We start from the raw sequence: 24,758 nt of genomic DNA, 5'->3' as shown, positions 1-24,758 counted from the left end.
TCTACCCACCAACAATAAACTCCAAACCAAAATTAAGACAATCTAATGAAGACCAATAAGCTAATCTTTTTTAATTATAGGTAAAGCCTTCCAGATTTAGCAATATCCCATTAGAATGAGGAACTGTAAAATAAAAGCCTTGTCTCACATGTTAACTCAGAGTCAGAAATGGTTTCAAAGCCAGAATTGTAGTTTGCTATTATTAATTATGCCATATAGCTACAGTATAAATTTGGGGCTAAGTCCCTCAAACCAAGGCAATTTGTATTTCTCTCTCTCTTTTTTTTTTTGTATTAGGGACGGAACCCAGGGGTGCTATACCACTGAGCTCTATCCCTAGCCCTTTTTTATTTTGACAGTGTCTTGCTAAATTGAGGGGGCCTTTAACTTTAAATCCTCTTTAGGCTCCCAAATTGCTGGGATTACAAGTGTGGGCCACCTGCCCAGTAAAACTTGGATTTCTGTCAACAAAATGACTAATGCAATCATATGAAGATGGTGAATACTTAACACTCTGCAGGTACTAAAGGATTAAAATTTAAAACTGGAGGTAATAAAATACAGGATGCCATTTTTCCAAAAGCACTGTTTTTATTTATACAGAGTCCTAACTACTTCAGTAGTAGGAGTGGGAGAGGTTCCTTTATCAATCCAGGGCCTCCATAATGTTGGTTTGTTGTTACCAAACACACAGGCAAGTGGCATCATGGATTTGGTAAACTAATGACAATGTCTAGTCTCTTTCTGCTAGAGCAACAAGGTGAGCATCAATCTCTGCTTCTGTAAGAATCCTAAAAAGCAAAAGGGTAAAAAAAATCACAACTGTTTACTTAAAAACAAAACAAAAACAAACATTATGCAAAATGTCCAACACATAAACGACAGTATAATGATCTCCCACATATCTATCATCAAACTTCAACAGGATCAATTTATAACAACTCGTTAAAAAATTTATCCAGTTACTACTCCTCCCTCAAATTATTTTGGAGGAATTCCCAGACATTATGTCAACTTCATCTGTATACAAAAATGTTTAATTATTTGATATTAGATCCAGAATTAGGTCTTTTGGAAACAAAACTCTTTTAGTTGTGGGAAAGAAAATATTTTGACTGAATAATACAAAGCTAAGCTGTACATTAATGTGTTCAAACTAAAATTTGTTATCGGCTGAAAGATGAAAATTTATTCAGAAACTTAAACTTTTTAAAAAAAAGTTGCTCAGATTCAGAAGTCCATGAAAATAAAATTATAACTCTATGAATAATCTTCTAGTCAGAAGGTGCTCTATTAGAATATATGACATTTTCTAAATGACATCAGTCTTCAAAGGAATTAATTGCTTGACAATCTTACTGATTATTGCTGGACTTCTAATAAGTAAAATTTGTTGTTGGGCATGGTGGAGCACACTGTAACCCCCAGCAACTTGGGAAGCCAAGGCAGGAGGACTGCAAGTTCGAGGTTACCCTAAGCAACTCTGCCTCAAAATAAAAAACAAAGCAAGGAATGCGGATGGAGTTCGGTGGTAGAGCAAACCTGAGTTCAATCCCCAGTACCAAAAAACAAACAAACAAAAAACCAAAAAACAAAACAAAAGGGTGAAATTTGTCAAATAAGTGCAACATGGGGGGAGCAGTATTAAGCTATATTACATATAGTTGTTGATGCTTATGCTACATGTTCTAGTTATTGACGTTTACTTACTATCACAGGATTTATGAATGATACAATGTCTTTGGAAGACACAAGATTTTTTTTTTTTCTTTTTGCAGGGTGGTGGTACCAGGGATTGAACTCACAGGCACTCTACCACTGAGTCACATCCCCAGTCCTTTTTTGTATTTTATTTAAAGACACGGTTTCACTGAGCTGCTTTGTGCCTCACTGTTGCTGAGACTGGCTTTGAATTTGAGATCCTCCTACCTCAGTATCCCAAGCTGCTGGGATTACAGGTGTACACCACCATGCCCAGCAGGATCCTTGGCTTCTCACCTGATTATTTTATTTACTTACTTTTTTAAAAAATTAGTTGTTGATGGACCTTTATTTTATTTACTTATTTATATGCAGTGCTGAGAATCAAACCTGGTGCCTCACACATGCTAGGCAAATGCTCTACCACTGAGCCACAACCCCAGCCCTACTTGTGTGTGTCCTTTTTTTTTTTTTTTTTTTTGGTACTGGGGCTTTAACTCAGGGGCACTCTACCTGAGTTATATTCCCAGTCCTTTTCTTACTTTGACAGGGTCTTGCTAAATTACCCAAGATCGCCTTGAATTCTCATAATTCTTCTCAGTCTCCTGAGTAGCTGGGATTATTAGCTGCATGCCACTGCACTTGGCTCTTATCCAATTTTTAAAATAAGAGATACAAATAAAATTTGAAGATTGATAATGAAAAGTTCTCAGAACAGAAAATCAGAACTAACGGTGTCCTACCCTCCCTGCCCCCACTATTAGGGATTGAATTCAGGGGCTAACTACAGGTTCTTTAGAGATATATACAAATTGCTCCTTTTGGAATTTTAATGCTTAAAAAAACAAAACAAAACTGGCAACCTTAGCCAGGTGTGGTACTGCATGCCTATAAACTCAGTGACTGGGGAGGTTGAGGCAGGAGGATCCCAAGTTAAAGACCAGCCTTAGCAATTTAGTGAAATCCACTATCAAAACAAAAAACAAACAAACAAAAAAAAACAAAAAAACAAAACAAAACAAAAAACTGAGGACGTAGCTCAGCACCTGGTTCAATTCCCAGTACCACCAAAAGGGAGAAAATAACTTTACCTACAGGCAATCAAAACTCATGATCTAAACTTAGTTTATCCACCTCCCACCTCTACCATGATTATGTGTTCATTCAGTTGTGATCTAAGAGTAGATACATAGTTTCTTGCATCTAATCCCCAAAGTATCCTGGTCCATGATATGCATAATCTACCTCACAGGTTGCTGGGAGGATTAAAAGAGCTGATACCTAGGAGGTAGTTACTTAGTAAGAACATACACGCCTCCAGCATCTGCAACTTATCCACTATATTAAAAATTCCAGTTTTCCCAGAGATTTCTAGATAATGGTGTGATTTATATCAGTACACATTGCTCTTAAAAGTTCCACTTAAGCCAGGTACAATGGTGCATGTCCCAGCAATTCAGGAGGCTGAGGCAGGAGGACTGCAAGTTCAAAATTGACCTCAGCAACTCAGCAAAGCTCTAAGACTTAGCAAGATGCTGTCTCAAAAAACATAAAAAAAAAAAAAAATAAATAAAAAATAAAAAAAGGTTGGGGGTTCAATCCCAGGTAACAAAACAACAACTACAAAAGAAAACAAATTCCCCTTAACCACAAAATAAACGCTCCACCTTCAAAACTTAAAAACTACAGTAGGGCGACACCTATAGTTCCAGCTACTCAGGAGGCTGAGGCAGGAGGATCACTTGAGTCTAGGAGTTCTGGGCTGTAGTGCTATGCTGTGTGCCCTAAATTTGGCATCAATATGGTAATTTCTTAGGACAAGGGATCACAGGTTGCCTTAAGAGGGGTGAACATCCCAGGTCAGAAATGAAGCAGGTCAAAACTCCTGTGCTGATCAGTAGTGGGACTGGGTTTGTGCCTGTGAATAACCACCGCACTTCAGCCTGGGCAACACAGTGAGACCTTATCTTTTTCAATGCTGCCCTGTCAAGAAAGGTAGATACACTCTGTTCCTGGGTTTTGAGTCATAAAGTTGCAGCAGCCATTAAAAGAAACAGAATGGAGAGAGGAAGAAAAAAAAAAAAAAAAAGACTTAAAAACTACTACTTAGGGAATTGAATTTCTATTGGCCTTACATATAAAAATAATACACTTGTGCTTATTTTCTACTACTACTTTTTTTCTAGGGATTGAACTCAGGGCCTTGCCAGGCAAATGATCTAATACAGAGCTACATTCAGTCTTTTTTTAAAAATCATTTTTATTTTGAGATAGGGTCTAAGTTGTCCAGTTTGGCCTCAAATTTGTAACTTCTGGGCTGGGACATAGCTCAGTGATGGAGCGCTTGCCTAGCATATGTGGGGTCCTGGGTTCAATCCTTAGCACCACATAAAAACAAAAAAATAAAATAAAAGTATTGTGTCCGTCTACAACTAAAAAAATATTTTTTAAAAAATTGTACTCTTCCTGCCTTTGCCTCCTACGTAGCTGGGTTTACAGGTATGCACCAACATGCTCAGCTCTTATTTTACTGCTAATATAAAGAAGGTTATTTTGTGTCACCTCTGGTGTTAAATGTAAAATCATTCTGAAATAGAAAGGAGTTATATTGTCTATCTTAAAAAGTCCAGTTAAGTGTTCCTTGCCCGCTCTCCCCAACCCAGGGCCTCTAGCAAGCTACTCAAGTGTTGCACAACTATGCTGCATCCCTTGCTCTCTGATAAAATTAAAACAGATTCTCAAATGCTGAAGAAAAAAAAAAAAAAAAAAAAACTATAATCACAGTTCACCCTCACCTTCCACCAAGTTATAGAACAAATGGACCCAAAGGTCTCTACCTTTATAGTCAGAAATTTTAGCTCTTAGCAAATTTCTTTAAATACATGGTTCATAATATAACTTACCTGAATTTAGGATTTTCAACAGTAACTACTCCAACTTCTATTTCTGAAGGTTTGAAATCAATTGATAGAACAGTAGACAGGCATGTAATTGCAGTCTGAAAAAAGTATTAACATTAAAACATAATCTTTCAAACATTATAAGGATTTCATAATCCCAAGCTTATTCAAATAATATGTGAGTTTATCAAAAGTTATTATTTCTGTTCCGTATTTTAGTAACATAGTTCTACAGCTCATGTTACTAATGGATTGCTTAACTCTAATTAACTCATCTGTAAATGATGGTAAATGTACTTCTACTACAGCAAGCTATAAATTAAAGGGGTATATGAAAGAATAGGATGCTTTATATAAAACAGTTTATTTGCTTGATGCGCACCATATGCAAGGCACTTCGCTTAGCACTGGTGTGAAATGGAGAGAGAATAAAGAATAATACAATCTGTACCTTCAAAGAATTTATAGTAGTAACAATTGAAGAACATTTTAAGTGATTTTATATCTGATGTGATTTATTAATGTAATTATGAATTGCAATTAAAAAATTTAAGAAATATTTAAACAAGGTCTCTTATCTCCAAGATGAGAACTTTACATGTCCTCTTAGTATAAGATAAAACTACCAAATACAAAAGTTTTATATATATAAATATAAATACACACACACACACACAAATTTGTGTGTGGTACTGGGAATCAAATCCGGACTTCAGTATGCTAGGCAAATGCTCTACACTACTGAGCTATATACCCAGGTGCCACACAAAAAAGTTTAGGTTCTGAATTTAGGTTCTCACGTGCTAGGCAAACACTACCACTGAGCTGCATCCCTAGCTCCCAAATTAAAAAAAAAAATTTTTTTGTTTTGTTTTGTTTTGGTACTGGGGATTGAACCCAGGGATACTTTATCACTGAGCTGCATCCCCAGCCCCACCTTGCTTTAAAAATCTTTTTAGGGCTGGGGAGATAGCTCAGTTGGTAAAGTGCCTGCCTCGTAAGCACAAGGCCCTGGGTTCAATCCCCAGCACCGCAAAAAAAAAAAAAAAAAAAAAAAAAAAAAAAAAAATCTTTTTATTTTAAGACAGGTTCTAAGTTGCTTACAGTCTTGCTAAATTGCAGAGGTTGGCTTTGAACTTGCAATATTCGTGCCTTGGCCTCCTAAATCTCAGGGATTATAGGTGCATGCCTCTGTGCCAGGTTATAAAGTTTTAAATAATTTTTCTTTTGTCATTTATCAGAAGCATAATGTTAAGTCTTCAGAAAGGCCTTAATTCCAAATCCTCAGGTCCAAAACTGCTTAAATTTTTTTAGCAGAAAATAAAAGATTTCTTTACAGTCTAAGATTATTAAATACTTGTGTAAGAATTTTAGCTTGTTCTCTGTCAATTTAAAATTTACCAATCATAATGAATCATCTCCTTAAGAACTCCAGAGGTAGTGTGGTGGCAAAAGCCTGTAATCCCAGTGGCTTGGGAGGCTGAGGCAGGAGGATCTTGAGTTCAAAGCCAGCCTCAGCAACTTAATTAGGCCCTAAGCAACTTAGTGAGACCCTGTCTCAAAATAAAAGATAAAAATGGCTGGGGATGTGACTCAATGGGTAAGTGGGCAAGTGCCTCTGGATCAAATCTCCAGTACAAAAAGAAAACAAACAGCAGCAGCAGCAACAACAACAACAACAAAAGCAAACAAAATCCCCCAAGAACCCTACAGAAATAGCTATACTATTTTGCATCCCAGACCTTCTTTGGGCCTGGTCTTGACTCCTATTCTTATTCACATTTTCCCATTTCATCATGTATATTCTGTTGAAGCCTATTTCAAATACATTTGTGAAATAAGATAGGAATTAAGTGATTAAAGACTGACAGACTTTGTTTTGTGATGTAACTGAAGAACAGCCTTTATGGACTATCAATTAGGCAAAGATTCTCATTGTTCAACATAGCATAAAAAAATCAATTCCATTTGGTTAACTTACTTCTACTGTCTGTTCAAATGTCCAATCAAATTTCTTCTTCACTTTTTTTTCAAGGAAGCTGGTTGACTCAGTTTGTTTAACTCCTGCTGCAGTGGCTTTAAACCCACAGTAGTAACCTGCAGGATCACACTTGTACACCTGAGGGCCTTGTTCTTCATCGATACCAATTAAAATCATACCTAAAAAGAAACACCCTCATTAAATATATTATACCTTTTCTATATAACAAAGTTTCCTCTTTCTTGGTGCTGTCACATAGCTGTTGTTAATCGTTTTAATCATCAATTCTGTAACATGTGTTTTGCTTTAAGAAAATTGACAAAATACAGGTTATCACCAGATACATTAGATAATAAATTTCCATTTCTCATAAGAATGTACCACAGATTAAGACAGAATATTACAAATGTAATTTAGAAACAATTTTTCCAATCCATGCTACTACCCAAAGCATACTTATTTGAGCCCTAATCCCTTATGATGTTACCTGGTGAAATAAACTTGGAAAACATTTTCATTTTTCCCTTTTGTAGATAATAAATAACAGCACATTACATGCTCTGAAATATTCTGTTGTAGACTGACCTATTTAGCTTTACTCAATAGTTTTTGTACTTACTTGAACCAGGTGTTATGGTTTGGATGTGAGGTGTCCCCCAAAAGCTCATGTGTGAGACAATGCAAGATGAAATGACTGGATTGAGTCTTAACCTAATCAGTGATTTAATAGGGATTAACTGGTGGTAATTTAAGGCAGGTAGGGTATGCCTGGAAGAGGTGGCTCATTGAGGCATGCTTTTGGGGTATATATTTTGTATTTGGTGAGTGGAGTCTCTGCTTTCTGATCACAATGTGAGCCACTTCCTTCCACCACACTCTTCTACCATGATGTTTAATCTCACCTGAAGCCCCTAGGAATGGAGCTGGCTGTCTATGGACTGAGACCTCTGAAACTGTGAACCCCCAAAATAAACTTTTCCTCCTCTAAAATTATTTTTGTCAGGTCTTTTGGTTGCAGCAGCAAAAATCTGATCAAAACACCAGGACTACTTCTTTTCTTCTTTTATTAAATTTAAGAAATAACTAGGGCTGGGCTGTGGCTCAGTTGTAGAGCGCTTGCCTGGCATGTGTGAGGCACTGTGTTTGATTCTTGGCATCACATATAAGTAAATTAATTAGTTAATTAATTAAATAAAGGTCCACTGACAACTAAAAAATATTAAAAAAAAAAAAAAAGAAAAAGAAAAATAACTATTAAGGTTCCAAGGAATTAACAATGTATGGAACACACTTTGGGAATGCTGCTACAAAGTGTAGTTTATTTTGGAGCTACCTGCACACCTTTACACTGCTTATCTCTCTTACCACTGGTATATGCCTCTCTAGTAAGTCAGTACAAACCAATCTTTAAATTTTATATAACTTCATTACCACAAATCTAAGTGTTATTACATTATGGACATACAATCAAACACCATAATCAAACTTCTTTCTATTCAACAGAGCAGATAATAAAGTATTTAAGTAATGGCTTAATACCTGCTTTCTTTCTTCTTTCTTTCTTTTTTTTTTTTTTTTTGCTGGTAGTGGTGCTGGGGATTGAACCCAGGGACTTGTGCACGCTAGGCAAGCACTCTACCAACTGAGCTATATTCCCAGTCCCAATACCTGCTTTCTTATACTCTATATTTGAACCTCTCTTTAGAGTCCTACTACATGATATAGTATTAGCCAACTACTTTATTCAGCATTATAGATGTTTTATAGTATCTACTTATATTTTCTTGACATTCTACAAATTACCAGATATCTGCTTTATTTAAATGTTAAAGTCACCTGTAATTTTCTTTATATTTTACAATTTGATATATATGGAGTACAGAGCAACAAAAAATAACCACTTACTGCTTGGGGGAACAACAAATACTTTACTCCAACAACAAATATTTTACTCCAAGGTCTGGAAAAATGAGCAGGGTTTAATAGGATATGAAGGGCAATCGAAAGGACCAATCTGGGGGCTGGGGATATAGCTCAGTTGGTAGAGTGCTTGCCTTGCAAGCACAAGGCCCTGGGTTCAATCCCAAGCACCACAAAACAACAACAACAACAACAAAAAAAACAAAAAACAAAAAAAGGACCAACAAGTTCAAAGGCACTGAGACATGAAAGGGCTCAGTGTGCCCCAGGAACAACAAAAAAGATCCATGTATTACAGAGGTTTCCAGTAAGGGAAGAAAAGAACATAAGAAACAGGGTGAATGGGAATAAACTGTAAAGGGTCTTGATGTTGTTTTAAGGAGTTTGGGATTTATTCTACAGCTAATTAGGAAGCTATTTTTATAAGGCAGCAACAATAAAAATTCAATTTTAGAATAACTCATGAGTTAATATGGAGGATAGACTAGAAAGAAAAGGGAGAGAAGAGATCGATAAATTAGGTAAGCAACAAAAGCACAAAGATGATGAAAAGGTAACAGAAGGTGGAGAAAGAAAAGACACTGAGGTAAAACTTGATGATTAAGATGACCAGGAAGGTGGGATGAAGACTAGAAAAGAGAAGCTGAGGATGAATGTAGAGAAATAGTAATGATTTCAAGTTTGAAGTGTCTGTGGGACATGGAGGGACTGGGTTAAGCTAATGAATGTGTGATTAGCATACAGGTAGTAAGTGAAGTTATTCAAGTGGGTGAAATTTAAGAGAGAAAGAGGGACCAAGGTCAAAACCAGGTGAGGAACAACATTTAAGGAATCAACAGAAGAGGATAAGCTAAAGAAATTAAGAGAATATTATTTTAGAAAGCAAGGGAGAAATAAATTTTAAGAGGTCAGCAGAATCAGATAATAAAGAGAAATATCATTACATTTAATTCTCATGAATGACACAATGCCTGAAACAAACATTGAATTTTCCAGGTTAATATTTTCATTAAATCTAAAAATGGCTAAACTTTTTCCTTCTCTCAATAAAGTTCTATTTGTTTTCAAAAATAGGAATTTATTCTAAAAACATGAATCATAGGCCTGCATGTTACTCTAATTCTTTAGGGTGCTCAAAAGAAGCAGCTATATTTTTAAGATGACTAATTTATGTATTTCCATGGAATTAATAATATGTAATTGCAATAGAATCTCATAACAACAGTCCAATAAAATAGGAACTTGGATCTTTCGAATCACATACACCAAATAGAAATATATTTTTTTCTTTCGCACACATGCCAGGCAAGCCTTCTACCACTGAGCCTCAACCCCAACCCCAGAAATATTTTTATATAAAAAATCTAAGGGGTGGGAGCGGTGGGGGGGAAGGAAAAAAATAACAGAATGAATCAAACAACATTACCCCATGTAAATTTGTGATTACACAAATGGTATGCCTCGACTCCATGTACAAACAGAGAAACACGTATCCCATTTGTTTACAATAAAAAAAAAAAAATCTAACAGTACCTAAAGGTATTTATCATACTGTTTTGAGACCTATATCCTCCATTGCCCATCTTATATAATTTCTAAATCACATGTTCAAAACCCAAGTATAACTTAAGCATCTCCAAACATATTTCTAAAAATAATTACAATTGATTAATTATTTAGGAGACTTAGGAGACTTCTTAGTATACTTACAACAACCAAGTGGCCTCATTTCAGCATTCTGTGTGTAGACCTGAGAAATATCAGCAATTCTTTTACACAGCATGTCCACAGGAATCTCATAGCCATACTTGTATTTCCAATTAGCTGCCTCATAGCGTGCCCTTTGTACCTGGGATCTGCTGTCAGCTTATAGCATTAAAAAAAAAAAAAAAAAAAAAAAAAGGTTTACTTCTTTAAAAAAATGAACCTGAAAGCCAGGCGACTTCTCTTCCATACATACCTATACCTTTATCTGTACCTCCATTCTGAGTTAAGAAAAGTTTTCACAATGGGGTCCTCCATGGCCCTTTGTCCCACCAATGAATACTAAATAACTCAGCAACAAGTTTTTTTTTTTTTTTTTTTTTTTTTTTTTTAAAAAGATGAAGCTCTCAGGGCTGGGGTTGTAGCCCAGTGGTAGAGTGCTTGCCTCGCATGTGTGAGGCCCTGGGTTTGATCTTCAGCACCACATAAAAATAAAAGTATCAGGTTCATCTACAACTTAAAAAAAAAAAAAAAAAAAAAAAAAAAAAAAAAAAAAAAAAGATTTAAGCTCACCAGGTAGAGTGGCGCTTTGCCTATAATCCCAACAACTCAGGAGGCTGAGGCAGGAGGATCTCAAGTTTGAGGTCAGCCTCAGCAACTTTGTGAGGCCCTCAACAAATTAGTGGGACCCTGTCTCAAAATAAAAAGTAAAAAAGGAATGAGGAAGTAGCTCAATGATAAAGTCCCTGGATTCAGTCCCTACTACCAAAAAACTAAATAAATAAAAAATAAAAAGATAGAGCTCTATATACCACATTGCCCATTTATAATGAGTCCTTCACCAGTTGTCAAAATAAATTTTTTTTTTTTTTTTTTGGTCAGGATAATTTCTTTAAGTGTCTAATTATTTCCAAAAAAGCAAGCTTTTAGGAGAGAGAATAATCTCACTTGATCTTTTTTTCAGGCTTGATTTCAGGAAACAGAAACCCAAAGTAATTTTCTTTTTTTCTTTTGATGGTGCTGGGGATTGAACATAGGGGTGCTTTACCACAGAATCACAATCTCAGCCCTTTTTAAATGTTTTGAGCCAGGGTCTTGCTAAGTTGCTGAGGCTGGCTTTGAACTTGTGATCCTCCTTCCTCAGCATCCTGAGTTGCTGGGATCAAAGGTGTGTGCTACCACACTTGGCCCCAAAGTAATTTTTATAATATTTCTTACCCATTTTTAACCAGTGTCTTGATTACCAAATTTGAGTGAAATCTAATGACTTAGGTCTCCTTAACACTAACCACATCTGAAATGCAGTTCCTGTGAGAGGGGTCTCAGTTCATTTTCCCTAATGGTAGCATAAAGACCTAATTCCATTACACTTCTGACTTCTAAAAAGCTCATAAACTGGGCACAGTGGCACAGGCCTATAATCCCAGCAACTCAGGAGTAACTTAGTGAGAATTTGTCTCCAAAAAAAAAAAAAAAAGGGTGGGGTGGGGATGTGGCCCAGTGGTTAAGCAAAAACCACTCACAGTACTCTTAAAATACTGACACTAGCCTGAGAAGACTACATATCTACTCGTATCACCTGAAAAATCAGTCACTAAAAGGAGCTCTAAAATTAAATGCAAAACTCAAAAAAGAATTTGAAGAAAATAATGTAAGGCTTGTATATTTAAACAGACATCTAGCTGATTACCTGTCATTCCAGTCATCACACAGCCAATGTTTTCAGTTATCTTGAATAAGTGAGTCACTGTGCTGGAATCCAATAATTTGTCCTAATGAACAAAATAAATCAAAACAGTTAAAAGAAACACCTCACAGATCTCCACAGTTAAAAAAACACTACCATGGAACTATAACAATAAACTATATAACGTTTGTTACTACACATATAAAGTATTCTAATCACTTTATGGTTAAAACCAATTAAAAGGGGGGGGGGGTAGAAGACTTTGTTTTCCTTTCCTAGATATGTTTCCTGTGGGTTTATTAAACTTGTCTCAAGGTCCCAAAAGACAAAAGATTTAGAAATTCTATTGTGTTCATAATCATACCAGAGTTTAACATGTTACTTCCATCTACTCAGTTAAACCATTTATAGATGCTCAACAAATACTCCTTGAATAACTAGTAGGAAAGCAGTCAAAGCAAGAATAATGCTAACATATGTACATGGTAATACACTTTTGTATAGACTCATGAAAAATTCTCTTGGGATGTATTACTTACAGGTACTTTCTTTTGTGTGACAATTACTGCACAGTCTTTCCCTCTGACAGCTACTGATGTAAGACCACCCTGGTTTATAGCCTTAAAAGCATATTCTGGAAAACAAAAAAAAAGTTTCTTAAAAAGGCAAAATAATTTATTATAGTCATACAATGGAATAACAAAGTCATTAAAAAGAAAGAAATTGGCTGGATATGGTGGCACATGCCTATAATCCCAATGACTCGAGAGGCTGAGGGAGGAGGATCACAAGTTTGAAGTCAGCCTCAGCAACTTAGCAAGACCCTTAGTAAATTGGTGAGACCCTGTTTCAAAACAAATTTAAATTAAAAGGGTTGGGATGTGGTTCAGTGGTTAAGCACCTCTAGGTTCAATCACTGGTGCCAAAAAAATTAAATAAAAGAATGAGGCTGGACTGGGGATGTAGCTCAGTAGTAGAACACTTGCCTAGCATGTATGAGGTCCAACCCAGATTCAATCCTCAGTTCCACAAAAAAAGGAGGGGAAAAAAAAGAATGAGGTTGAGCTATATAAACTAACATGGAAATGCTAGACATGTAAAATCAAAATAACAAAAATTTAATAAAATAAGTTAAGCCAACGTCTTATTTTTCCATTTTCATTTTACTGAAATTACGAGGTTCAAGCACCAAATTTGCAACTGTTTTAATTTAATTAATTTTAATCACATCAAGTCTTTATTGATCATGTTTTATCATTTAAAATTTGTTTTGGAGCCTGGACTGGTGGTGCACACCTGGAATCCCAGTGACCTGGAAGGCTGAGGCAGGATCACACAAGTTTGAGGCCAGCCTTAGCAACTGAGCAAGATCCTGTTTCAAAATAAGTAAAAAGACTGGGGATGTAGCTCAGTAGATAAGTGCCTCTGGGTTCAATCCTCAGTACCCGACCCCTGCCAAAATAAAAGTTTTGGGGTTGAGGATGTAGCTCAGAGGCAAAAAGCTTTGTAGCTCTGTAGCACTGCAAAAAAAAGAAGTCTGTTTTGTGGGCGTTTTCTTGTTTCCCTAGGTCATATTAAGCTGCTCTAAAATTTGTTAACTTTTGTTCAATAACTAATTTTACCACATGTGGTTTTAATTGCTTTTAGATTATTTTGCATTGATTTGTCTACCAAGTTGAATTTTTCTGGATCATGCTTTTTTGCAATTTTCATGTTACCTTCACCATATGGTTCTTTAATTTATCTATAATAAACTTCAGCTTGTATACTTTTAGCAGTTGTCAGTCCAACCCATGGATTAAAACACTGAAATCAAAATAGTAGCATAAAAAATAAGCTATTTTGGCACCATGTAGTTTAGGTGATAATGATTACCTCTGGGAGAGGTAAGATTACAGATGACTATCACTTGCTGTGTTATTTATTTATGTAATATTTATATTTAATAATAAAGACATTTTGTAATTAGGAAAAAGCAACAAAACATATATGCTCATTGTAGAAATGTGGAAAATACAGAAGATAATTTAAAGAGAAAATTATTCTAATACTAATTACTTAACATTTCGACTCATAATAGATTATTTCAAATTTTTGTCAAGTGTTATTCTGGACACATGCTCTGATGCCTGGCCTCATCTGTTTGAGAAGTCACAAGTGATATGAACTAGTTAAGGAAGATACTACCTATGAAACCAAAGAATTTTCTTTAGTAAGTGCTGTAATAAAAATTATCAAATATTTCTAAGTGGCTATATATTTAAGACAGAACAAAAGAATAAGGCAAAAAGATTCTAGAAAAACCAACTCTCACCCTCCCTCCCCTGTTATGATGTTACGAGGGATTGAACCTAGGAGAGCTCTATCACTGAGCTACATTCCCAGCCTTTTTATTTCATCATTATTTTTTTAAATTTTGAAACAAGGTCTTGCTAAGTTGCCAACGGTAGCCTCAAACTAGTGATCCTCCTGCCTCAGCCTTTGAGTTGCTGGGAGATAGTTACACATTTGTGTAACCCTCTCCCTTGAGTGTGGGCAGCACCTAGAACCCGCTCCTAACACACAGAGAATATGGTAAAGTTGAGGGAATTTTATCTTTATAACATTATCTAAGACTTGTCTTGCTGGTCAACTCACTCCACACATTCTACTTTTAGGTTTGATAAAGTAATTGGTCTCCAGACTACAGCCATAAATTAGCTGGGGTTCTCAATTATACACCACAAAAAATTGGATTCTGCGAACAATGCCAGGGAGTTTGGAAGTAGATTCTCAGGCAAGCCTTCAGATGAAAACACAGACCAACTGGCAGTATCATGATTGCAGGCTTGTGAGTTCCTAAGTACAACTAGCTAAGTTGGGCTCAAACTACTCCTGACTCAGAAACCATGAGGTAATAAATGCGTTTGTTTAGACAGCTAAATTTTGAAATTTTTACATAGCACGGAAAGTTAGCACAGCTTTAATTAGGAACTCTAAAATCAATTACCTAAATTTCTACTTGAAGAAGCTAGAAAGGAGCAAAATAAACCCAAATTAGAAGAAAAAAGACCAGAATTCAGCAAAGTCAAAAGTTGTTTTTTTAAAACAGAAAACAATAAACCAATAAAATCATTATACACCCTGTAGTAGCCTGCACAAGAGCTTCCCCAAAGATATCCATGTTCTAATCCCTGGAACCTATGAACTTTACCTTCAAAGAGAGGAGGCCCCTTTGGGTATGGGGTATTGAACCCAGGGCTGCTTAATCACTGAGTCACATCCCCAGTCTTTATTTTTAGACAGGGTCTCACCAAGTTGCTTAGGCCTCAATAACTTACTGAGGCTGGCTTCAAACTTGTGATCGTCCTGCCTCAGTCTCCCAAGTCACTGAGATTATAGGCATGTGCCACCACACCTGGCAAAACGGGTAGGTCTTAGCAGCTGTGATCGCTTAAGAGTCTTGAGGAGCAGGGGTTGTGGCTCAGTGGTAGAGTACTTGCCTGCCATGTGTGAGGTCTTGGGTTTGATCCTCAGCATCACATAAAAAAGATAAATAAAATAAAATAAAGGTATTGTATCCATCTACAACTAAAAAAAAATTAATAGTCTTGAGATGGGGGGATTACTCTGGTATGTTCTAAATGCAACCAATGTATCTTTAGAAGAGGCAGGTAGAGAGAGATTTGAAGATGTTAGCCTTGAAGGTTAGAATGATAAGGCAGGCCACAAACCAAGGAATGCTGGCAGCTCTAGAAGCAGAACTTCTAGGCAGGAAGTGATTCTCTCCTAGATCCTCCAGAGAAAGTGCAGCCCTATCCAGCACCTTGGTTTAAGACCAGTAAAACTAATTTTGGACTTCTGACCTCCAGAACTGTGAGAGAATATATTTCTGTTGTTTTAAGCCATCAAGCATGTGGTAGTGTGATAAAGCAGCCACAGGAAACCATATCCTAGAGAATCAAGAAGCTAAGAGTAGCCAGGTGCACAGTGGTGCATGCTGTAATCCCAGAGACTCAGCAGACTGAGAAAGAGGATCACAAGTTTGAAACCTCAGCAAGTAGGTGAGGCCCTAAGAAACTTAGCGAGACTCTGTTTCAAAATAAAAATAAAAAGAGCTGGGGCTGTGGCTAGTGGCAAAGTGTCCCGGGGTTCAGTCCCCAGCACCAAAAAAGAGAGGCCATGGACCCAATTAATTCAATGCTAAGGAGCATTTGAAATGTACTGGTGGAACTAAGGAACTGAATATTTAAAGTTTTTAGTTAGGAATATCATTCCAATTATTCCTTTCCTGCTTTTCTGAACTTCCCTTCTCAAGTACTGGTTTCTCTAGGATTCTGTCACTTTTCCCTAACCCTGGATGATTTTATCCTATAATGTGGATTCGGCTAACCCTATATAATCACTACTAATTCTGTCATCTCTAGGTCTGGAATCATACTTGCATATTCCTATTTCTTCCACATACATGTCTGAAAATAAACTTCTCTCTATAAATCTGCTTTTCTAATAGTGCTTATCTTGAATAATGGTATTACTAGCCACTCTGTTTTTCAAGATACAAACCTGAGTATCTTTAATTTTTCACCTCTCTCTTCTCTGAAGACTTGCCTGGCTCTCCCAGGCAGTTAGTCTAGTCACTTCCCATAGTATCTTTTGTTGTGCCATTATTTTAGTATTCACCATGCTGCACTATAATTTTCAATAAAGGTTAGCATAAATGAATCCCCATTTTAACACTATCACCATAAAACATATTTTTATAATAATTTCCAGGAAACTAGAAAGTGCCAGAGTAAAGAATTTAGAGAAAACCCACACTTAAATAATAACTTCCAAAGAAAAACTAGGAGTGTAAAAAGCAATATCACAGTTTACAGAAGTGAGCAACATGAAGACTAATGAAGAAAAAAATAGAAGAGTTTGTGGGTAGCGTTTTTTAATTTTTTTTTTTTTTTTTTTTTTTAGTTGTAGATGGACACAATAACTTTATTTTATTTTTATGTGGTGCTGAGGATTGAACCCAATGCGTCACACATGCTAGGCAAGCACACTACCACTGAGCCTCAACCCCAACTGCTGTGGGCAGCATTTTAAAGGCATACATACATATTTTTAAGTCAGAATTCAAATGTTGGCAACTGTATCTTAAATACTTCATTTCCATCACTAAAATCTTTGGTTTTGACTAAAAGTTCAGAAACTTTCAAGACTATAAACACCATTATGCTAACCTCAGTAATTTGATCTTGAATGTTCAAGATGATGCAAGAAAATATTTATTAGTCCACTCCCCAATTTTTCAATGGGTAAAATTATAATTGATTACATTCAACTCGAAGCCCCCAATTTTCTAAATTTTTACTTAAATACATACTAAAACACCTAAAGTACTAGGTGGAACCACATGAAATTGCTAGTATTTTCATGTACTTCAGTCTGACAACAAACCAGTAGGTTAGGATATAACCTTGCTCACAAACAAAATAATTAATAAAGGGTTGTTTTGTAAATAGACATGTCTTTTCCCACAGTTCTCTCTTATTCACCTTGTTTCCTTCACTACCATTCTGGCTAGCACTTTCCCAATTTTTCTGGGATACATTTATATAACACCAGCACAAAACAGGAGCTAAATATAAAAGGTAATGTGCAGCAAAAGTTCAGGACCAGCACACAATATCAGACAATAGCTTACAGTGTTAGCAGCTGACTGTGACGGTAGCATCAGGAGAGATGCAAGTCTCTTGGTGGATCCTCATCAGGCTTTACAAAGCATCTACAGATGATTCTGAGGGTCTATCAATTATTAGAAATGCTACTCAAGACTTTTCCACCATAATTTTGTTTAAAATGCTGTACTGAGTTTAGGGATATAAATATAATCCCTGCTCCACCTTCCCCCCATACAAACATGAGCTGGAAAAGTAAAAATGAATTGAGAGCTATACATGCAATGAAGTTTGGGTAATTAAAAAAACAAGAGATATCCTATGGGGGGCAAGGAAGGATAGCATATTCCACTTCACGTTATGTGGCTAAAAACTTTAAGATTTTTTGAAGCTGCTTATTCTGTCTCTTCCTAAAGTTGTAAGCTACATTATTAGGAACTGTGACTCATTTCAGTCCTAATAGTTTACTTTTTAAAATGATAATTCTCAGTGGAGGAGGGTCATTAGAAATCTTGGCACTGACATAGGGAGAGGGAGAATATGAGATCTGAAAAATAGAGTAGTGTTTGATTCCATTACATTTTATGTAGTTTTATATGTATATACACACATGTAAGTATGTACATATACACACACATCTAACTTCAAATCAGATTAAGGAGGGCATGAGGAGACTGGGTTGAGAAATACTGTTTTAAAATAAGAATTTTTTCAATTGCAAAAGAGGCAAACAGTAAGTAGTAAAGGACTGCATCACCATGGCGCAGTCAGCAAGTAACCACATATACAACTGTAGTCCCCTGCAATAATGTTGCCTAGAGATGTAGAAGCTGCCTTAGTTTTCCCAAGTATACTTTATGATAGTCACACAACAATGAGATCAATTAAGTGGGCATTTCTCAGACCATATTCGCATCATTAAGTGACAAATGATTGTACTTCTCAGCTCCTTTATTTGTGAATTTCTGCTCCAATAACATCAGCCACTTGTTTCTTCTTCTTCTTTTTTTTTTTTTTGGTACTGGAGATTAAACCCACTGGGCCATATCCCTTTTTAAAATTTTATTTAGAGACAGGGTCTCAGAGTTGAATTGCTGAGGCTGGTTTTGAACTCGAGATACTCCTGCCTCAGCCTCCCGAGCTGCTGGGATTACAGGAGTGTGCCACTGTACTCAGCTGTTTCTTGTTAAGAACAATACTCATAGAAACATTCGAGGGCTTATGTACTGGGCACAGTTCTAAGTGCTTTACACATATTAACTCATAAATCCTGGTGAATCACCTTCATTTTACAAATGAAGAAAATTCTCATATTTGGTGTGAAGACTTGAATCCAGGAACTCTGGTTTCATTAACATAATAATATTACTTTCACATTTTATTTACAAACTGTCTTTTCCAATCTGTCTCTATCAGTCCATCTCTTTTGAGCTCCCTATCAGTATTCTTCCTATTAGAAGCAACCAGACAGTCCTCACATCCAACTGGCAGACAAATCCAAGTGACCATCCTTTCCTTCTTTGTTAGACCTATCCAGTAAAGCATCAAAAGCAGAAGAGAGGAGCTTTAAGCAGTCAGGCTTGCTAGTCATGTATCATAGCACAAACCTATAATCCCAGTTACTCAGGAGGCTAAGGCATAAGATGATAAATTCAAGGACAGTCTGGTCAATTTAGTGAGACCCTGTTTCAAAATAAAAAATAAAAAGGACTAGGAATGTAGCTCAGAGGCAAAGTGCCCCTGGGTTCAATTCCCAGTACTAAAAATACATACACACAAAAAATAAAAATGACTGGAGTTCCATATAGTGGTCCATGCCTATAATCCCAGCTACTGGGGAAGCTGAGGCAGAAGGATTACAAAATCAAGGTCAGTTTCAGCAACTTAAAATATAAATTTTTAATATTTGTACATTTAAAATAAAATATAAAAAGGGGTGGTAGAGTACCCTGGATTCAATCTTGAGTAACACACACACACAAGGGCTGAAGTAGTGTAGCTCAATGGTAAAGTACTTGCCGAGCAAGCTTGAGGCTCTCAATTCAATCCCCAGCACGAGAGGGAAAAAATGTAGCCAAGCTTAATTTGGTCAACTAGAGCCTCAGTTTCCCCACTGGTAAACTGAGGAATTTCTCAAATTAAAAAAAATTTTAAAAGAAAGTGTTAAGCTAAGTTTGGTGTCACATGCCTGTAATTCCAGGCTGAGACAGGAGGATGAAGTTCGACGCCAACCTCAGCCTCAGCAAGCAGTTCCTCAACTTTGTGAGACCCTCTCTCAAAATTAAAAATTTTAAGAAAGGACTGGGATATAGCTCAGTGGCAAAGCACCCCTCAGTTCAATCTCCAGTACCAAAAATAAAATTTTATTGTGTATATTTAAGGTATACAACATGATGATGTGATAATATACAAACTAGGTGCCCTGAAATTAAAACTTCTAAAAAGAAAGAAAACTGCCCCCGTGCAGTGCTGGGAATGAACAACATGGCCCCACACTAAGTTAAGTGTTCTATTTCTGAATTATATTCCCAGAAATTAAGTTTCAAATCTAGGTGCTCTACAATTTTCTTTTCTTGGTGGTACCGGATATTGCCCAGGGGTGCTCTAACACTGAGCTACATCCCCAGCGATTTTTATTTTTTATTTTGAGGTCTTTCTAAGTTGTTGAGACTAGACTTGAATTTACAATCCTCCTGCCTTAGCCTCCCAAGTCACTGGGATTACAGGCATGCACCACCATACCCAGCAGATCTTTATGATTTTTACATGTGCATGTGTACACAAAATACTTTCGTACATACATTAAGAAAAATTTTCCAAAAGTTACCAAAGACTATAAAATGGGGGAAAAAATCTCCCTACTTCCTGGGAGTAAACACTGTCAATGTTATAGTTTACACTAATAACATTATGTTTATAATCATGTTTAGAACTATAACTTTCAGTTAATACTTCTATTTATCAACTTTAGACTACATTTATTTGTTCTGGTACTGGGGACTGAACCCAGGGCCTCAGGCATGCTAGGTTAGTGCTCTACCACTGAGTCACACACCTCCATCCCCTACATTTATCTTTTGAGTCTAACTATGGAAGATGAGGTGCATTCTTACTTTTCCATTAATCTTTCCTTCATCATCACTCTATTTTTGTTATGTAATTTTCTGGCTGTCAAGGTTAATAATTTGCACTTTATAATTCTTAGATGCTTTGTCTTTGGAGGATTTTAGAGTTTATAAACCTAATAAACAGCATTTACAAATAGTGAGCATGTACATATATTTCACAGGAGAACCAAGCATGGATGGACTCAAAGAAAGGGAAATATTCCACACCTTTAGAACTACTAACTTAATAGCCGCCCCCCCGCCCCAAAAAGAGTCAAAGACTCAAACAGGCTTCTAATAACATTTACTGAGGAATTAGTATGTAGCACGCATGCAATGCCTTACTTAATCCTCAAAATAACCTTATTAGGAAGAATTACTATCCTAACTTTGCAAAAAGATACCAAGGCAAAGATTATAACTTGCCCAGATCAGCTAGTATAGAGGAGGGATCTGAATCCAGGTACGGCTCTGGGGCCTGAATTCTTCACCACTATACTGCTTGCTCATACTAACCATTCTTTCACTTTCTTTTTCTTAGCAATGTCTAACTGATGTCCTGAATAGCAGAGGAGTGTTATTCAACAAGGCAGAGATTAAAATCATTCTGTTTAGATCTTAAACTTGTTTTGAACTGCATGTTCTCTTCCAAATCCTATTAAAACGACACTACATTCAGTCTTCCTATTCACCAAGTCTGGGAAGCAATATAGACTGTGCTTTGAAGGCCAAGCACAGTGGTGCACACTTATTATCCCAGCAATTAGGGAGGCTGAGACAGAAGGATTGCAAATTTGAAAACAAAAACAAATAAAATAGACGCTTTATGTTATATTCCACAATACAGTATATAAGCAAGATAAAAGTCTAAGTGCGGCTTTTTCTGTTCACAAATTAAAAACCACAAAAATAGCACTCAAAGCAGTAGTTCAATACAGGAAAATTCTTTAAAACCCAGGAATAAAACACAAAAAATGAAAAATCCTTGAGGAGACAGTTGTCATCTCTTTGTTTTATCTTTGCTCATATTTTTCAATTGAGGTGAAGTTAAAAATGTTACTGACTCAACATGATGCCGTTTGTTGCCACATTATATACAGTATGTAGCAATATAATGAGCCAATTCCATCCAAGTAGTCTCTCTCTCTCTCTTTTTTTTGGTGCTGGTACTGGGGATTGAAACCAGGGCCTCTGCATGAGACGCTAGCACTCTACCACTGAGTTATATCCCCAGCCCCAAGTTATCTTTAACACTCTGTTAAATATTATAGGTGACTAGAACCTCATTTATAGACTACCTTTCTACTTACGTTTTTCTTATGATTTTTAATCAAGATGATTACTGCCCTTGCTAAGACACTCAGGTACTAAACTTACTGAAAAATAAAACTATTATGGACCGGATATAAATAAGGCTCTTCTGACATTAAATTCTCTAAAGAGGTCAAAGGCTTGACTTTTAATAATAACCTAAATCCTGACATTACTGCAATTCAACAGAATTGAATAATTGATAACTAGTTTAGAATTCTTTTCACTAAAACTGATCTTCAGTAAACAGTACATCATACCTCATCTACAATTCAGAATCAGCTTTTAAACTTTAGGAGCAATCCCATAGATGTGGGTTAAAAGAAGATGCCACTTTCAAGATCAGTTCCATAACTGGATTCCATTCATTCTACCTACAGTTTTCCAAAGATGTCTTGAGCTCTGTAGATATTTGAAAATTGGCACTTCTCATTTTCATTTTCATCCATGTGGTTACATATCTATCACTCCCTTTAAGCAGTGAGCTTCAAGTATGGGACAGGGTGTAATCTTTATTTTGGTAACCCCTAGAAACAGTGCAGGAGGTTCTGAATGCTTGCGTGGACTTAACTACAGGACAAGGAAGTCCACGCTGCAAACAAATAACAGGCGGCATTTGAGTTGGGAGGCTAAGGAACCAATTATTTAGAGAAGATAAGATATTGGGCCTTCTCAGGGCAGAATGGAACTGAAGAGGCTTCAGGAAGCCTATCTGCCTTAAATCTTTGTCTTTAGAAGGGGCGGCGCTCGCCCTGAAGAAGCCAGACTTTCGTTTCGCTTTAGGGACCCAGAAGCCTTCTTCCTGACCGGTGTGAATACCACCGCACTCAACCCAGCCTAGGCCCTTCCTTCCCAGCTCTGGCCCTGCTTCGGCTCCAGACTAAATTCGGGTCGCATCTGCTTGCTCCAGGCCGAACCATGACAGCGCAATTCAGGTGGACCATAGGGCGCACTTGGTTCACTCACCTACTTGGTAAAGCCGGCCCTCGGGCGAAAAAATGGTAATGTGGCGGTCAAAACCAGCGCTGGAACCACGGGACATGTTGGTACACTCACTACTTCAAACACAGTCTCCGGGCCCCGCAGCTCCGGCACCAGCCGTACAAACCCCCCCGGAAGTTGCAGAGACTGCTTCCGGGGCACTGGCCGGTCTTCCGCTCTTGCATGCCGAACTCACGGCTCTAGCGTTCATTCAGGCGAGGAGGGAGTTTTGAGGTCCCGCCCCCATCAGGGGTGGGACGGCGAGGGCAGAAGGTCTCCAGTGTGCGCTTGCGCTGGGCTTGCTTGTGCTCTCCTTGAAGATGATCAGGTGAAACGCGGGTTTTGGAGTCTTAGGGTTTTTATGACCGAGAATGAGTTGACGAAGCAGCTTTCTAGGGGTGCGGGATAGTTATTTGTCTATCAGTGTGACCTAAATGGACTGTGTAATCAACACGTCTCTTGTTAGTTGTGGCATCCATTCATCCTGTGCCTGACCAGAGCTCTGACTTGTTCTTCCTAACTTCTACTTTACTTGCCACTTTGCTTCCTACGACGAAGGCGGGGTGGGGTGGGGGTAGGGTAGCAGCTAGCGTAGCAGTAACCGTTAAATGTAGACATGAAGGGGATGGGTTCAAGTAGCCACTGGAAAGAACGGAATTTTCTTCTAGCCTGGCAAGTTCTAACTTTGGACAGCAGCCCCGACCAATTTTTGTCTTAAAAGTGGCACTAAGGTTGAAATACGGGTAATGGGGAAGGTTAGCAGCCTTGATAATGAACAAGATCAGAAGGGATGAGCAGGCTTGTGTTGAGTGGATTAATGATAATTCCAAAACATCGATGTCCCTTGGGACCACAGCAGGTGGATTTTCATATTGTAGAAATGTGCCTATTTTGATTTTACCTCAGGAAGAGTCCTAGTTAATGAATACAAAATGCAAAACATAATGTTAACCTAGTTTCTCCCCCTAGATAAAAATGATTTGTGCTCCACACCAAGGTTTGTGGCACTTTTAATGCCTGCTATAAATGAAGTAGGGGTTCAGGTGGCTAATGTGCTTGCTTGTTAAACTCACTTTCCATTTTAAACCAATGAATATGTAAGAACCTCACAAAAGAATTCCAATTTCTCAGGAGTGGTTTTAAAAGATAAATTTCTATTTTATTAATCTGAAAAAGAAATTCAGAACTGAAACATAGTTAAGAAAATAGTAAATGCAAACAGCATCTCTGGAACATAGGGTACTTTCCAGCTCTAATTCCCAAGTGTACTGCTACCAGTTGTCCCTTCTAGTTCAAGTCCCTACAGGAGGGATCAAGTCGAGTATTGTTTCATCAAACTCTTGAGAGCCTGTGTTCTGTAATTCCTATAGTTTGCATATTATAATTCTCTGTAAGGGTGCAAGGAGGATGAACTCATTTAGTCCCTTAGTCATTTAGCCTGACCTATGCTGCTGTCTCTCAAATTAGGTCTCAAACTGGACTTTTCTTTAGAGCCGAATCTTCTCTTCCACATTGAGCCACATGACATTTCAAAACCTAAAATGTTTAAAACAGAATTGCTTATCTTATCTCTTCCCTCTCAAGCCAATTCGTGCCCTTCGTACCACACATTCCAAGTACTCAGCCAAACCTTGCAATATTTTTTCTTTTGGTATTGGGAATTGAACCCAGGGGTGCTTCACCACTGAGCTACATCTCTATCCCTTTTTAATTTGTAAACAGGTCTTGCTAAATTGCCCAGGCTATCCTTGAATTTGGGATCCTTCTGCTTCAGCCTCCAAAAGCGCTGGGATTACAGGTGTGTGTCACCATGCC

The 24,758-nt window shown here is 37.2% G+C and overlaps 1 protein-coding gene across 1 annotated transcript; it reads right to left on the bottom strand.

Moving 5' to 3' along the window:
• Positions 1-573: 573 nt before the first annotated feature.
• Psma6 (proteasome 20S subunit alpha 6) lies at positions 574-23,100 on the bottom strand. The gene is made up of 7 exons (XM_047535117.1): positions 22,929-23,100; positions 12,433-12,527; positions 11,897-11,978; positions 10,213-10,368; positions 6,583-6,761; positions 4,605-4,699; positions 574-791 (listed from the first exon to the last, which is right to left on the bottom strand). The coding sequence occupies exons 1-7, from the start codon at positions 23,002-23,004 to the stop codon at positions 734-736; spliced, it is 741 nt and encodes a 246-aa protein (XP_047391073.1). The 5' UTR covers positions 23,005-23,100; the 3' UTR covers positions 574-733.
• Between the last annotated feature and the right edge of the window lie 1,658 nt (positions 23,101-24,758).

The sequence above is a fragment of the Sciurus carolinensis genome, chromosome 2, assembly GCF_902686445.1.
Source record: "Sciurus carolinensis chromosome 2, mSciCar1.2, whole genome shotgun sequence".
Lineage (NCBI taxonomy): Eukaryota > Metazoa > Chordata > Mammalia > Rodentia > Sciuridae > Sciurus > Sciurus carolinensis.
Note: the sequence above shows the minus strand (reverse complement) of the source record. Positions and strands in the feature narration are given on the sequence as shown.